The sequence below is a fragment of the Eretmochelys imbricata genome, chromosome 9 (genome assembly GCF_965152235.1).
Source record: "Eretmochelys imbricata isolate rEreImb1 chromosome 9, rEreImb1.hap1, whole genome shotgun sequence".
Lineage (NCBI taxonomy): Eukaryota > Metazoa > Chordata > Testudines > Cheloniidae > Eretmochelys > Eretmochelys imbricata.
The window spans coordinates 33,561,375-33,578,365 of NC_135580.1; the positions used below are offsets into that span (position 1 = coordinate 33,561,375).

Below are 16,991 nucleotides of genomic sequence, written 5' to 3' on the forward strand. Positions count from 1 at the left end.
AAGGGGCCCGGCAGCACCATGTAATCGAGCAGGGCCAGCAAACCATAGCAAAAATCGTGAGGGAGCTGGACATGTGACTACATGTGCACCCCTCACGCATCTCCTCTGGCTAGCAGGGATGGGGGGTTTTGGAGCTTCAGCCCCACCGGAAGCACCTGCCAAGGCTTGGGGCTTCAGCAGGAACAGGGCTGTAGCCCTGAGCCCTAGCAGGTGCCTCCTGCAAGGCTGAAGCCCTGAGCCCCGGCAGGTGCGATCCATCTCTTGAACTTCTGAAGATTGTCATATCTCAGAGGGTCAGTAAGTTTGGCCACCCCTGGATTATAGATTGGAGCACAAACAGTTCCCCTTTATCCAAAAAAACTGTTGCTGTTTAATTGCATTATACTGCACCATGTTGTCTTTAGAATCAATCAGTGTGCAGAGCTAGATTGCCCCTTCAAGCAGAAAAACCATTGGAAGGGGACCCCATTAAGCAGGGTGCACTGTATTCACCCTCTGTGTTCTCTAGAGCCATCCTCTCTAGTGAAGAGAGGTTTCTGGGACTACACATCTAGCCTCCTAATCCTTTTTACATAAGGTGTTCTCTGGGCAAAACACCTCCAAACTTGCAGAATTAGGTGATGTTCTTTATGTATGGTTGCCCCTGTATGTGGCTATGCTTGTCCCCTTCCCTCAGCTGAACTGCTGCTGCTTCAGTAATGTTGCTGTTGAGTATCCATCTTTCCTAATTTTGTCCCCACCACAAGGAAGGGAGAATGCTGCTGCAGAGGTTGCATCTGGTCCCTTCTGCAAAGGCATGGGCAGTTGTACTGGGATAGAGTATCAACCAAGCACATTAGCTATGATATTGTCCAACATGGCAAGGAAATGCAATATACCTATACTAACAATAACAGGAATTTCAGGTTTTTGAGGGGAAGAATAAGGGCTGAGCTTGTAGATGCCACATTATAAAATACAGTATTGACTGCTCTGGCCAGATACATAGCCATGTTTTTTCTTATTCCATTTGAGACCATATTTTTATCTTTCTCACTCAAATACAGTTTGTGAGCTTTTATTTGGAGATTTTTAGGGAGCAGGGAGACTGAGGAGGAAATTTTTTTTGTAAATAAGCCAAAGAATACCTGCTTGGAAGTTGCAGATCTGCTATTTTTAGAATACCCTGACATGTTTCATTTCTAAAAAATATGATCAGCTTCAAGCATAGGCTTGGGCTCTTGCTCTGCTACCTTTCTCCCACTGTGCCTAATTGTAGTTGCATGTTGAGAGGAGGCTTTTCTTTCTGAAGTGCTAATTCAGCACAGTAGGGGGAAGGCAGGTCAGCGGTTAGTACACATTTAAAAACTAATGTACTGGAGAATTGGGAGGTAGTATGTGATAGAAAATGAACAGAACAGGAGAGATGGAAAATATAACCACATTACAAAAGGAAAAAAGAGAAGAGCATGCAATGGATGGCAGAAGAAGAGATGGAAGGAAATAATGAGGAATCATTTCAACATGGTTCATTTATGTTCTACAAATGAGACCTGTGTTTTAGAAATCAGTCGCGAAAAGTATGAAAGGTGAGCTTCTTAGGCAGTGGAAAGTGAACGGATTAAATAGAAGTAGTTCTTTATATTCATTAGATAATCTTTAATAGTTTTAGAGTCCTTAAAGAATGGTTAATAAACTAGAGAATCAGGCTTGAAGATCCCATGATTTTCTGCTTAACATTATATTTTAGCTCCGACATATATACAAAATAAGTTGGGAAATAATCTACTATGTGCAGTTTGTTGAGGCAACTTGTTTTCAGGGCACAATTGGATTTTACATTCAGAGAAGTAGAATGAAGAAATTTTTGCACTTGTGTAAGCACTGGATTAGACGGCCCAAGAAATCCCCTCCAGTGCTAATATAGATGCATGTTCAGTGACTGGGAGAGGGACATTTATTTTTCTCTTTCAATGTGTTCCGTTTGTGTGAAATGTCACTTTGATCATCATATTTCAAGCCTCATAGTAGGGTTTGAATTCAAAACGATCTTGACAAACTGGAGAAATGGTCTGAATTAAATAGGATGAAATTCAATTAGGACAAATGCAAAGTCCTTCTCAGGAAGGAATAATAAATTCTCAAATACAAAATGGGGAGTAACTGGCTAGGGAGGGGTACCACAGAGCAGGATCGGGGTTATAGTAGATCACAAACTAAATATGAGTCAACAATGTAATTCTGTTACAAAAAAAAGAAACATTATTCTAGGATGTATTAGCCGGAGCATTTTAAGCAAGACATGAGAAGTAATTCTTCCACTCTATTCAGCACTGAGAAGGCCTCAACTGGACTATTGTGTCCAGTTCTGGGCACCATACTTTGGGAAAGATGTGGTCAAATTGGAGAAAGACCAGAGGAGGGCATCAAAAATGTTGAAAGGTCTAGAAAACATGATATACAAGGAAAGATTGGAAAAACTAGGTTAGTTTAGTCTGGAGAAGGGAAGACGGGAGGCATGGGGGGTGAATAACAGTTTTCAAAGGTATGTACAAGATTGTTAAAGAGGAGAGTGACAAATTGTTCTCCTTAACCACTGAGGACAGAACAAGTAAAGGGCTTAAATTGCAGCAAAGTAAATTTAGGTTTAGATGTTAAAAAAAACTTCCTTACTGTAAGGGTAGTTAAGTCCTGTAACAAATTACCTAGGGAGGCCGTGGAATCTCTGTCGTCATAAGTTTTTAATAACTGGTTAGACAAATGCCTGTCAGGAATGGTCTAGATCAGTGGTTCTCAAACTGGGTCGGAGGTTTCAGGGGGTCTGTCAAGCAGGGTCAGTGTTAGATTCACTGGGGCCCAGGGCAGAAAACCGAAGCCCTGCTATGTGAGGCTAAAGCCCGGGGCCCTGAGCCTGCCACCTGTCGCTGAAGCCGAAGCCTGAGCAACTTAGCTTTGTGGGGCCCCCTGTGGTGTGAGGCCCTGGGCAATTGCCCTGCTTGCTGCTCCCTAATGCTGGCCCTGGCTTTTCTATGCAAAAAAACAGTTGTGGGTCGTGGCGTGTTTATAGCATGTCGTGGGAGCCTCAGAAAGAAAAAGGTTGAGAACCTCAGGGCTAGATAATACTTAGTCCTGCCTCAATGCAGGGGACTAGACTTAGATGCCCGTTCGGGGTCCCTTCCATTCTTACGTTTCTATGATTCTGTGAAATTTAAGAATATTGTTGATGTGGAGTTAGTGGTACAATGAGAGGAAATTAAAGCTTGACAGTGAACAGAAGGTGTTAAGTTGTGATTGGGGTGAGTTGACTTGCTCTACCAGCCAATCAAATGCACACTAGGTCCATGAATTTTAATTGACTAGCAGAGTTATTGACTAGAAAACTTTGACAATAGACTAGGAACAGTCCATGTGTGGTGGTGTTCACCTTTTCTGGATTTGTTTTCCATACCCAGGCAAGATGGGTTTTCTCTAATACGTCTAACAAAGTTGATTGTTACTTCTATACACTTGCACAATAGTCCAATCAAGGTCCATTTATCACCTTGATACTATGAACATGGGGAATACACCTATTGTGTACGTGTGGTACCCAAAGTATCTGGTGATTACAGAACACACTGTTCTTCTTAACAGTATAAAAGAGGCTGTGAATATATTTGAAAAATACTTTATTGTTAATTTAAACTATTACTGTAACTTAGTTTTCATTAAATTTTTTGCTAATGTAATTATCGTTTTACCTTGCATCCTTCCATATTGTTCTTAATTTTAAAAGCTACCTTCTTTTTGCTTGCCTATCTCTTTAATGCTTTTGCCCGTTTGGTCTCTCTTGCCCTTTTGTGTGTTTAGACTTGGCTAGGATGAATGTCAATTAAAGTCTTACTATTATTTCCTAATTATTTCTCATTTCCCTATAATAGGCATCTCTTTTATATAAAATTCTAATGAAAATTCCATAGAGCATTTTGTATTTCCTCATAAAAAGGCTTTGTACAAGAAAAATCAAAAATATTTATCTTACTTCTTTTATTGCTTATCCACATATTTCAAATCTAAAGATTTTGTAATTTCTGGTCCTCAGTGTTCACTAACTTCATTTATCACATTTGACACATTTCCTAGGATTAGTTCTAACATAATCTCCAGCCAAGTTGGTTGTTCACAAAATCTTGCACTACCTCTGAAAACATTTACCTTTCTTAGTTTTTGCATGACTGTTACCCACTCAGTAGCCAAGTAATTAAAATGCTCCCATGATCAGAATTCTAGCTTTCTTTCAGAGCTCTCGTCTCTGAAAATATTTCCTGATCTACCTTCTCTTGCTGTGGTATATAGAAATGTCTAAGGAATATCACGTCTCTGACTATTTCTGTTGTCTTTGACTTCTAGCCAAATGGCTATGTCAGCAAAAATATTTTTATCATATCTTTTGAGCAATAGAATTTTTAACTGATGTTGCCATCCCTTCTTGCTTCCTGTTTTATTTATTTGCCTTTGGTAAATTCTGCATTCTGATATCATAAATCCCCAGTCATTTCCCCATTTTAATCATGTGTTATTAGGGCTTCCTTTTTGCAATTTAGCTGATGAAAATTTCAGATGATATTTATCTGCAAAATAAATGTAAAGGTGAAAAACCCATTTTTCACCATTTTTATGCCGTTCTTGATCCGTGCACCTCTATTAACCTTTTCATTATTTTTTTATTTTATTGGTAAGTATTGACTTAAATATACAATCAGAAGCACTGAAAAGTCAGACCTTCAATTTAGCAGTGTAATTATACTTGGTTCTAGTATTTGCATATATTTAACTCAAACATAAGACTTGATGTAAGATATTGTGCGAAAGGCCAAATCTATCAAAAGTAGCTTCTAGTTTTGTAGGCGTCGATTTTTGTATGGCCATATTTGAACACTTAGGACCCGATTCTCAGAGGTTCTGATCACCTACAACTCCTATTTAAGTCAGTGTTGCTGGCACTATAGCTATAATAAACGGCATACGTGTATACATATATGTGCATTTATAAGCTAAATTCTGCTTTCAGCTAATGCAGCGTCAACACTGCAGGGAGCAGATATCATCTAGTTGTAAGGGACTGCTCTGGCTTCCCATTCACTTAGCACATTTCAAGGAGCTGATTTTGATCTATAAAACATCAGGTACTATATTTTAGGTGCTTACTGCTTGAGAAACTACCTCTCCCAATGACTCATCAGGATATTTGAGATCAGCTGCTGGGCTCAAGCTTGTTAGTCCCTAGATTTTAAATGTTATTGAACTGATGGCCAGGTGTTCTCTGCAGAGGGCCCTCAGCTCTGGAATTCATTTCTTCCTTTGTTCTCACAGACCAAGCCTTTTGGCATACATATTTGTCTCTGATCCTTATGTGAATATGGGGGGAAGAACAAGCTCGCAGAGAAGTCACAATCCCTGTGCTTGAGGAGCAGCTGTCTGGGCATAAAGCGATGATTCATCATTCTAAGTTCATCTGTGTACCCACGATCGCTAGAAAGCATGTTTCTTGGAGCTTCCATTGGGGTGGGTAGCTCCACACTACCCCTAAAGCAGACCAGCATGGAAAACACAAAGCTCTTAAGTACTTAACATGCTTAGCATACGCAAATCCATTCCTCGTTCAGCAGAATTCTTAAGCACATGCAGTATAGCCAGTTCAAACCATTCAAAACTCATGAGACTGGCTTAAAAACCAGGAGATTTAAAAAATAAATAAAAGGAGTACTTGTGGCACCTTAGAGACTAACAAATTTCTTTGTGTGATCATAAGCTTTCGTGAGCTACAGCTCACTTCATCGGATGCATGATGAAGTGAGCTGTAGCTCACGAAAGCTTATGCTCACACAAAGAAATTTGTTAGTCTCTAAGGTGCCACAAGGACTCCTTTGCTTTTTGCGGATACAGACTAACACGGCTGCTACTGTGAAAAAAAATAAATAGTTTTTCACCTGCCTTCTCAGATTTTTTACTGGTAGTCCAAGTGTATTTAATATACTGAAGTTTGAACAGTTACTTTACATTGTTTATTTGTATTCTGATTCCTTTTTTAGTTAACTTGAAAGTTTATGTCTGTGTAAGTTTAAAAAACACTTTTACCCTGCTCTGGCAGGGAACATGTAATGAATTTTGATTCATCTCTCTAGCAGATATGTATATGGGCCTTCCTTTTTATTCTTTCAGTTAAGCTTGCTGTGCTCTGTGTTGATGGGAAGGTGGGTCTCATGGGAGCTGGTGGCAGGGCATTAACAATCTTGGGCTCTGAGCACTGGAAATTGCTTCCAGCAGAAACCTGTCCAAACCCAAGCATGATGGATCATGTGTTTTTCCTAAGAATGAAATGAATTCTCTAAAGTTACAGAGCAAATCAGTGGCAGGACAAAGAACAGATTCCTAGTTTCCCAACTCCCAGTCCTGTGTCCTATCCAGAGGCCACACTGCCATAGGTTAACAGGTGTCTTACGCAGTAGAATTAAGGTGTCTGAGTAGCAGTACTGTGGGTCTGATTCTCCTCTTGCTTACACCTGTAGTCATTTACTCCTTTTACATGTTTACTCAAAATCTATGGACCTTGTTCTGATCTCCGTTACCATGGTGTAAGTCATGTAATTCTTCTTAAATCAGTGACAATATTCAGTGTTGACGCTGCAATAGCTGAAAGCAGAATTTAGCTTATAAATGCACATATACGTATACACGTATGCAGTATATTATAGCTATACTGCCAGCAACACTGACTTAAATAGGAGTTGTAGGTGATCAGAACCTCTGAGAATCGGGTCCTAAGTGTTCAAATATGGCCGCACAAAAATCGACTCCTACAAAACTAGAAGCTACTTTTGATAGATTTGGCCTTTGCACAATATCTTACATCAAGTCCATGTCAGAGCATGGACCACAATTAAGCAATTCCTGACTTCTAGCCCAGTCCACTAGACCTTACTGCCTCTTACCATTAAGAAATCCACTGATAAAGAACAAATAGTATGATTTGAATATACCATTGTATGCTTGTTTCTCTATTGTTGCACTTGAAAATATAATTTCATCCATTGCTTGTTTTGTAGAGTTGTTGTGCTTTTAAAATCAATAGAAAAATCTTTCTCAGATGCTGTCTATTATTGCAGTGATAAAACTAAAGTAAAATAAAATGGCTATTTAATGCACTTTTGTGTCTGAATAATGATTAATTCTGGAAGGAAGAAAAGAAAAACTTCGTAAAAATGCCTGGAAGTAACACATCTTGTCAGGATTAATGGAAATGTATTACTAATAAAATACAACCACCTGAAGTGTAAAATGATATTGTTCTGAACAATAATACTTCCAAGATCAATAATAAATAGCAAGAGATGCCACAATACAGGTATTGAATTCAGTATTTTTGGTCTAGCAAGTAGTATCCCTCGCAGAGTGTTTGCTACTGTTACTGCTCCACCATCTCTATGTTACCAACTCTCTTCATTTTATTACAATTCTTACAATATTATATGCTTTACTTAGAGCCTGAGTGCCTAAAGGCAAAAAAACCCCAACCCCAAATTAATTCTTTTTAAAAATCTTTCGATTTTTGAATGTTCAAGGATGACACTACTGCATGCTTCCTTTCACAACTCAGAATGTAAATAAGGGTATGTCTTCACTACCCACCGGATCGGCAGGCGGCAATCAATCCAGCGGAGATCGATTTATCGTGTCTAGTCTAGATGTGATAAATCGACCTCAAGTGCTCTCCTGTCGACTCCTGTACTGCAGCGCCATGAGAGGCGCAGGCGGAGTCGACAGGAGAGCGGCAGCAGTCAACTCACCGCAGTGAAGACACTACAGTAAGTCGATCTAAGTACGTCAACTTCAGCTACGTTATTCATGTAGCTGAAGTTGCGTAATTTAGATCGATCCCACCCCCAGTGTAGACCAGGGCTAAGTTACATTTATTTTGCATGTATCCTGAATGCAAGTTACCCTATTATAACACATACATCACCATTTATGACTTGGGGGTGAATTTGGCTCCAAGATATTAATGGGAATTATACCTGCTTACACGATGTCTGATTTTTCTCACTTTCTCTAAATTAAACCAACCAGTATACCTTTATAATTGTTTGAGATAAATGATACTTGATGTAAGATTTTGCAAATATCTTTGAAATCCTGCCACATCAAAGCAGTTACACTCCTTATGCACTGAGTTGCAATAATGTCACAAACATGTCAGCTGCCAGAATTAATATTTTTGTGCATGCATATGTGTTTCTGTAACTCTTCCACAAAGTCAATTAGAAATACTAAATTGTGTAACTGTCAATTACTGCAAGTTTTTTTTTAAATAGCTTATGTGTAAAGAAGTTTTATTTATGAAAATCATCTCTTTCCACCTAGGATTTTTAGGATCTTCTTGTGAAGAGAAAGTAGACCCCTGTGCTTCATCTCTCTGCCAGAACAATGGGACCTGTTACGCAGACAGACTTGCCTACTCCTGCAGTTGTAGTCCTGGATTCACGGGACCTACCTGTTCTCAGCTGATTGACTTCTGTGCTCTGAATCCTTGTGCACATGGCATTTGTCGCAGTGTTGGAACCAGTTATAAATGCCTCTGTATTCCTGGTTTGTACCAACCAGTTCCATATTTTATAAATCTTTTAATACTTCTTACACAGCCTCGGATACATAGTTTAAAATTACTTCCTTTTTTCTTTTCAGTATGTAATACACATTGAGCAGATGTTCTATCTGTTTAGAATTATGATAGGAATCTACACATTCCATTTGGATAATCAGAAATTGCAGGGTAAGCACTCAAAATACACACTGAGTTCCATATGGGTTGGTTTATATTTACAGCTGTATTATAGAACTGAAGCTTGCAGCATGAGGATTTTTAAGGTGAGATATCAAATGTCAATGAAATGAAAAATGAAGTAAAGGTATGGGAAGCCTTGAAATTGGCTATTGGGAAAAGGCTGGAAACACAAAGAAATAAATGTAAACCACTCACAATGTTTAATTATGTCTAAGAGCCCAATCCTAGAGCCTTTATTCACACTCATTGATTTCAGTGGGACTTCTCTGTGAGCAAAGATTGCTGGATCAGGTGGAAAAACTGCATGTGATTATATAGGCAAGAAATAAGTAGTTTCTGGATTGCATAAAAAATGAGATTTTTTTTCCCCCTTTCTGTAATTGTTTCTCCTCATAATGATAGTCAGTAATCTAGAAGTTGTGGGTAAGCTACCCCGAGCAGCCTGTGCGGGTTGTTGCCCCCCTCTGCAATTTCTGTATACACAGATTTTATCATAAGAAGAAATTGCTGACAGCATATTCCAACAGTGATAACTACGTAAACAGAACTGTTCAGGCTAATATAGAGAAGATTCGTCCAGACAAAAATACAGAAAAGGAAAAAATATCCCCTCTTCCTCATTGCTATCAACTAACCTTGCAGAATAGCAAGCAGCAATCCAGGTTTCACGTTTGAAGATGCACAGAGAATGAATAATTAAGGCAATATCAAGGGAGACAACATTTTTGTAGTGTTTTAAAGTGAATCTGTCCTGAGAAAGTACAGTTTGCAAAACTGTACACTTGAAAACTGCGTCTGCAGAAGAAAAAACTTCCACCTCATAACAGGCAAAGTGGTGTTCTGTTGACCACTTAGGATCATAGGTTGAAATGTGCAGAACTACTTTCTTTTGATTCCTTGCAGAGGAATCTTGTTAACAAACATATACACTTGTTTCATGGTTGGTTTATTTATCTAAAGATGAACATATTTCAGGGCAGATGTACTCAGCTTTGCTGGGCTAGAAATCAGTGACGTAATTGAAAAGAGCCAGCGTGACATCTTGGTAGTGCAGTATGACGTTTGCATTGTGGCATCGCCTCACCATACCAACATCATTATATACTGATGTAATGCTATGATGCACAAATGGCAGCATTATTATATCTGCAGCTCCAGTCAGCACAATATCTGTTCTCTCATCATCTCTCTTGACTTCTAGGAAAACGGGGAGTTTCTCCTCTTTCACCTTTTTTTTTTCTCCTCCCTTCCTGGTTTCTTGGCCAGATATGGAGGGATCTCATAAGCTGATCCCAAATGGTCAGTGCAAAGCATGATGATGAGCTTGTGATGTGGGAGCTAGAACTGAGACTTGCAAATAAATCTTCAACTATTTAGCCCTCCTTGTGGTACTTTGTCATATTGCCTGAAATATGCTAGTGCTCCTGGGAGCAAAGCAAAAGAAAGTGAGCTCAGATTCCATGGGACCACATTCAGCTATTGATCCCCAGTTTGAGTGGTAACATTTTTGATGTTTTCATGTCCTTCCTCTGGTCTGTGTAAATCATGAAAAGAGCTTTTCAGCTTCTCTATTCTGAAGTCTGTTGTTATACCACCTTATTGCTCTGCCAATGGAGAGAGTTGGAATGATGCAGTTTAGGACAAAAGAAAGGTAAAGGCAATATTTTGGTTTAATTGGCTGACTGATTATTGGTGTTGTGAGGAAGAAAGATCATGTTTTGCCTGCTGCTTCCAGTTTCAGATAATTTTATGGTGTGGTGAAATTTGGATAAATGGCCATTTTCCCTGACAAGAGTGAATTGTTGTCTGAGATCCCCAGTCTGCAGTACTGGCATCTTGTAAGACTGGTAAAAGTTGTTGATTGAGGAACCAAGAAACTTCCCAATTTATGAATTCTTTTTGGACAATCACCATTGTATGGACGATACAATTAACTGCCAGTCTCTTGGGGCACTACGAAGAATTTTGAGCAGTTTCTGATGAATAGTGCGACTGAACAATTGCTTCCAGATACAGTACTGCAGCACTTTTATATGAATTAGAATATGTTGAAATAATCGTCACAGATTAGCAGCAAAAATATGGATTTGAACCATCACATAAAGTCTTTGGATATCGCAACAGATGACATAGTTTTTTCACAAATCAATAGAAGCCAGTTTAAATCCTGTGCTGGGAATTTTGCAATGTTATAGTGAAATTACACAATTCCATTCAGAGGGAGAAAAATGGGGATATCAAATGGAAGATGAGGCTATGCCACATTAGTGTTACGCCCGGGTTCACTTGCTGTCTGGTAGACTTAAGTGTCCTGTGGACACTGTCCAGGGGACACCAGTTGTCTTTGGGACTGGTGAATGGCATTATTTGAGAAAATAGCTTTGCTATTTCCTAGCATCTGATATGAATGGAGGTGAAGATAAGTCTCTCAATTTCAATTTTCCAGTCATAAAGCAATTACATCCTTCAAAGTTTATTGTTAGTTTGCATAATAGAGGAATCCCATGAGAATAAGTTAAACTGGGTATCTAGCTGAAGAGCAACAAGCCTAATCATATGTAAATATAGCTAACATATCTTATTTTATAAAGAAAGTGAAAACTAAAACTCGTACCAGGTTACTAATTATTTCCACATCTGACACAAATATCTTTTTTTGATTTCAGATCGGAGAACCTGCCAGGTGTTATTTTTTCAAACTTCATTTGATAGAACTAGGAAATTGATGAGATTTTAATATTAACCCCTTCATTCCTGATTTTTTTCCCCATAAGGAATGAATGGGAGTGGGAATCAACTGTGTGGATATGGAGGAGACACCAGAAAATCCAGTGAGGGAGGGAGCAAGAGTAGCAGGAGGAACTGGATAGGTTGGCAGCAGTACCCCATAAATTGACTGCCTGGCCAGTACTCTGTTAGCAGCTTAGGTCACCAGGCTAACACAAAAACACAGTTTTTCCAGCCAATGCATGCTACCAGCAGGTGGGACAGAGTGAAGAAGCATTCTTGCAGGGGAAGCAGAGGGTAGTGGGAGGAAAAGGAGAGCTGCAGAACTGGCCAAAAAGGAGAGTGGTTCGTTGTGATCAAAGGGTGTCAATGCTTCAATAAACCTTTTGATCTTTCATTAGTTCCTGATGCATGTCAGAACTAAAGATGTAGGTATTAAAATGTCAGTAGTATGTATGCTCTGGGAGGTTATCTTTCCGCTACTGATAGGAAACAAATATACTTTAGGGTTACAAACTGCAATGCTAAGTGCCACATTCTACCTGTGCATGATCCATGGGCAAACATGTCAGATCAACCCAAACCCCTGCACTCTAGGGGGGTTGAATTCTCTGTGGAGAAATAAATGAAAAAATCACTACTTTTGAGACTAGCTGTGTAAATCTATTTGTGGGCTTTTTGTTTCTCATTCCGCAGTTCTTTTATGTTGTGGAAACCTATTTTTATTTAAACAGTACTCACATGGGCAAAGTTTTGCCAGACTGGACCCATGGAAGTAGTAGTCCAGACCCAGAAATTAAGTACAGGTCTTTCAGATGGAAGTCAGTAGCTCAGATGTTTTTTGTAGCTCCATGTGTGATATTTTATGCAAAGTCTTTAAGGAGCTGGTTTGCATACGGCCATAAACTTCAGGTTTAAAAACTTAAGTGGATTTGGTGTTGATGAAAGGGATAAGATTGACAGCCGTAGCGAATTTAATCCCCTGCTTATCTACAGGGCAGCAGCAGGGCAGACTTCCAAGAGGCCGTGCCTTGCCAGCATACTTCAGTCTTGATCTGAGGAGACTTACTATAGGGATAGAAGGGCTAGTTCAGCCTCCCAGGCCCCCACAATCCTTGGCCTCTCTGAGTTTGCCATTCTGTGCAAAGCATGATCGTGAGCTTCTTATATGGGAGCTGGAACTGAGATTTTCCAAACTCCTCTCATATAAGGGCCACCAAACATCCATTAGATGGAAACACCTGGTAATCCCCTACAGAGGTGGTTATATGCAGACAGGTGACATACAGGCGAAAGGCTCAGTAGCTCACTAGCATTGCCCTGAGGAACGCTGTCCTCCAGTAAGCAGTGGTTAGTGTAGAATGAAACAGGAGTGATCTCTTACACTGTCCCAGTCAAGTGCTATGTATTTAAGCCAGGTAGAGGAGAACAAACCTATGGTCTCCAGGCTCACAGCCCATTATTTCATATAGGAGTATTCCTCTTATAGATACAGTTGGATACACATAATGTGTCTCAGATACTGTGACTTTTCAAGGATTACCCAGACTAGTAAAGAGTTCTGTAACCCCTGCTTTGTAACTTGGTGTGCCTTATTGCTATACTGCTATGGCTCAGAGCTCTGATACCAGTAGCCAGCCTGCAGGCATAGAGGTCTCAACTCTGGCATCCACTACCCTAGTTACTGTTGCAGAGCATCCTCAGAAACACCTTTCAGTCCTGAGTCCCCCCCATCTCCTTCTCCCTGAGTTCTTAACTACCAGACGCTTGGACTTTTCCCCTCTGGTCTGTCACTCCCGAAAGGAGTGAAACCTGCTGCCAGTTATCAGTTCACTTTGGTGCACACAGACCACACAGTTTGCACAGCAGAGACCTGCTTGGGGTAAAAATAAACAAAAAGATTGTTTAATAGAAAAATCAGAGATTCAAAGGTGAAATAGTAAGGGAGAGCAAACACAGAGCAGTGACACAGAAAATAAACATAAAGATGCCATCTCAGGCTTTGCACTTCTATGATAGCTAAATTCCCTTTTCCATCACAAGTGACCTATTGCCTCTGAACAGTTTCCTAGCATGCTGTCTGTCCTAGAGGGGATCCAGTGTTTCACAGACAGCACTCCGCTTAGATACTGGCTCTCAATTTATTGAAATTCTTACCCTCAAACCCCCTTCCCTTTTAACAGGGTTTTCATTTTTTCCCCTTTCTCTTGGACGATGATAATTCATGGTTACACGGAATGGGGCAAACTCTCTCCTTTCTTAGTTTTCCAAGACTTGGGTTTTCTTTTCAGCTTCAGTGTTTTTTCATTAACTTGAATGGTCCATCATTGTCTTTCCCTGGGTTGTGCAAGTTAGGGACTGGGAATTGGTTTCCTGTTAACACTTACCTGGGAGGTGCCCCTCCCTGCTTGATTGCTTTCCCCCTACTGGTGTGAGGTAGGGTTGTCAACAGTCCCTTATTTTTTCATCTCTGCACAAGAAGACTGGGAGTTGCTGAGTGAATGTAGGTGAGTACTGCTTATTATTATTAACACTAATAATGATAATATCTGTAGGAGGGGTGGGCCAGGGTGCTAAGAAAACAGTCCTTTATTTTTAAAATACAATGTTGGCAACCCTACTATGAGATGATGCTGTAGTTGCAGCATAGTTACAATTACAATATTCTACTCCTATATGCATGCATACATTCATAGCCATAACCTGTATACCTATTTCCTTATGTTATGTAGCTTATCTGAAACTTAATCTCATTTTCAGAACTTCCGAGTCCATAAGTTCTACTTCATTTTCTTACATTTGATCTCAGGAACAATTCTGGTTTTGAAGTACTTAGGAGGAGTTATCACATCTTAATTACAGAGACAAAAGAACCACAGAGTTTTGCTCTCATCTGCAACCTCGATGCTGTCCTTCCTTTATGCCCTCTCTTTTCACCTTTAGGCATATGCTGTTAGCTGGGTTTTCATCTCTGTTACTTCTGCCTCAGAAATTACACATGAGAGGAATTTTAAACTGCTTCATTTAGCCCAAAGACTGTGAAATGTCTTTGCCTTGTAGGAAGCTTGGTTTCCATCTTTTCTGGCCAGTGTGCAGCATGGAAGAGTGAAAAATGATAGCTATGACACTTACGTAGCTGCACAATCTGAAGAGCACTCTCAAACCAGCGTTTAATATTGATGGCATTTTAATGCTGGCTGTCATTATTATTGCAAGACTGGGACAGATAAGGATAGCTTGCATTATCTAATGCAGAGGTTTTCAAACTATGGGGTGCTCCTCCTAGGGCATGGAGGTATGTTCGGGGGTGGGGTGGAGGCAGCGATTGACAATGTCAGGCAGCTCAGGCTTCAGCCCAGTGCAATGGGGCTCAAGGAGGGAGCACCCCCTCCACCCCCGACTCACCTCTTTTTGTTTGGATTGGGGGAGCACAACCAATAATTGTAACTCAAAGGGGGGGCTCAGCTCAAAACGTTTGAAAACCACTGTTCTATTGGCTTGTTATAGTAGAATTTTTATTATAAGAGAGAATTTTTTAAAATACATTAGATTAAGACCTAAAATTGTAAATTAATTTTTAAAACCAGCTTGATGCTTTGTAGAATATTTTTCTTATCTCGGAGGTAAAATATCAATACATACTTATCCCCAATTTCTAAGTTATATATAAATAGAACTTCAGTATATGTACCCTATAGGAGCTCCATAGACTTGCCTGCATGGATCCAATTGCAAGATTGGTGACTATATTTCAGGAAGCACTAATGTTATTTTTAGTTACATCAGGCTTAACAGACAAACACTAAACTGCATTCATGCCCATTGAAACTGTGATAAATCAGAAAGTTGAGCATCAGAACCAGTCTCCAAATGACTTACACAAAGCCTTTCTAATCTGAGTTATCAGAAAATCTTTCCTGCCATTATTGACAAAGAAAATGTATTGTTTTTGACTTTTGTACACCCTTAGCTTTGCTGGGAACAGGACTGAAGTGGACAAAACTAAGGCTGCAAGTTCAACCCTGACCAAAACCAATTTTTATCATCCAGCTTGAATAGCCCTTGAAGTGCCTTTGACTATAAGAATTTTCCTATTAAATGAAATATTTCCGTCTCTCTCCCCCCCCAAAACCATACACACACACACTACCTGAGTTATATGCTCTCTATCAAAAGGGGACGAAATTGCAATAATCACAGTACAAGAGAAAAAAGCTAATTTATTAGTAGGCTTAGAAACTCCATTACCCGTTCAGCTCCACGTTCTACAGTTGGAATCAAAGGGTCAAATCCAGGCATCCATGTGAAGCCTCACTGGCTCCATGGGGCTTTACTTGCATGGATACATCTGCAGGATCAGGGTCTAAAAATCATTGCAACATAAAGGGGACAATTAAAATCTTTCAGAGAGTTTACCAGTGAAGTATGAGTAGCCATTAATGTGTCTCGTAAAGATACTGAAAAAATACAGTCCAGCTGAACTTTCTCAAGGTGTTAAGCTTACTACATGTTGAAGAATTATCCTTGATTAAAACTCTTATGAACGTTTTGGTGCTCTGCTCATCTGTGGCCTGATTCAGTCTACTGAAATCAAATGGAGCCTTTCTGTTGACTTCATAGAACATTGGATCAGGCCCTTCATTTCAAAGCTATTTTTTTTTCCAATTTGTAATGACCTTTTCCAATCTTTTAAATCCTACTTTCAAACTGAATTATCTTATTGGGTAGCAGTGTCTATTTTGAATGCAAAAGAATTCAAACTTTTTGATTTATAAACCATGAATGGCTGAAAGTAGCCTTTCCAATGAAACTTTGACATAAGTTGGCTCGATAGTTGTAGAAATCTTATCAGCTACTTGAACAGCTTTTAGAGCAGCAATAGCAAGATGGGATTGCAGTGAGGGTTGTAGTACCATGGATGATGTCCTGATACAGTCTGTCACTCTTCTATATGCAATGGGAATTTCTACCAATAATTTATTTAAGGAACCTCCATTCTTGTTCTTATCTCTGCTTTGGAGACATTATATGAATTATAAGGATTTGGCGTTTGAAATCCAGTTGGAAAATAAGGTATATAGATATTAGGGGAAACTAAGTATCAACTCCAAGATGGGTTGCCAAAGTGCTAGTGTGAAATCCTGGCCCTATTAAAGTCAATGGGAGTTTTGCTTTTGAGCTTAGTAGCGCCAGGATTTCACCCCTGGATAATACATAAAAATAATGTGCCCAGGTAGCACACACACTATAATCCCACATGTACAGACATGGATATAAGATGCTAACACACATTCAGATATACATCTCCGTCACCAAAATATATAAATTATATCATCATTAAAACATTTTTTTAAAAAGAGTAAGAGAAAAGTGAACCAGGGGGCAGCAACTTCATTGATAATAGCCAGGGATGTTTCTCTTCTACTCTTTGCCTTTCCTTCCTGCAGGTTTGTAGCTGGGGGTA

The 16,991-nt window shown here is 39.6% G+C and overlaps 1 protein-coding gene across 1 annotated transcript in view; it reads left to right on the top strand.

Moving 5' to 3' along the window:
* DNER (delta/notch like EGF repeat containing) overlaps window positions 1–16,991 on the top strand; it is a 277,010-nt gene that overhangs the window by 220,452 nt on the left and 39,567 nt on the right. Inside the window, exon 8 of the mRNA XM_077826768.1 lies at window positions 8,380–8,604. Coding sequence (XP_077682894.1) covers window positions 8,380–8,604 — 225 coding nt within the window. The remainder of the gene's footprint in view (window positions 1–8,379; window positions 8,605–16,991) is intronic.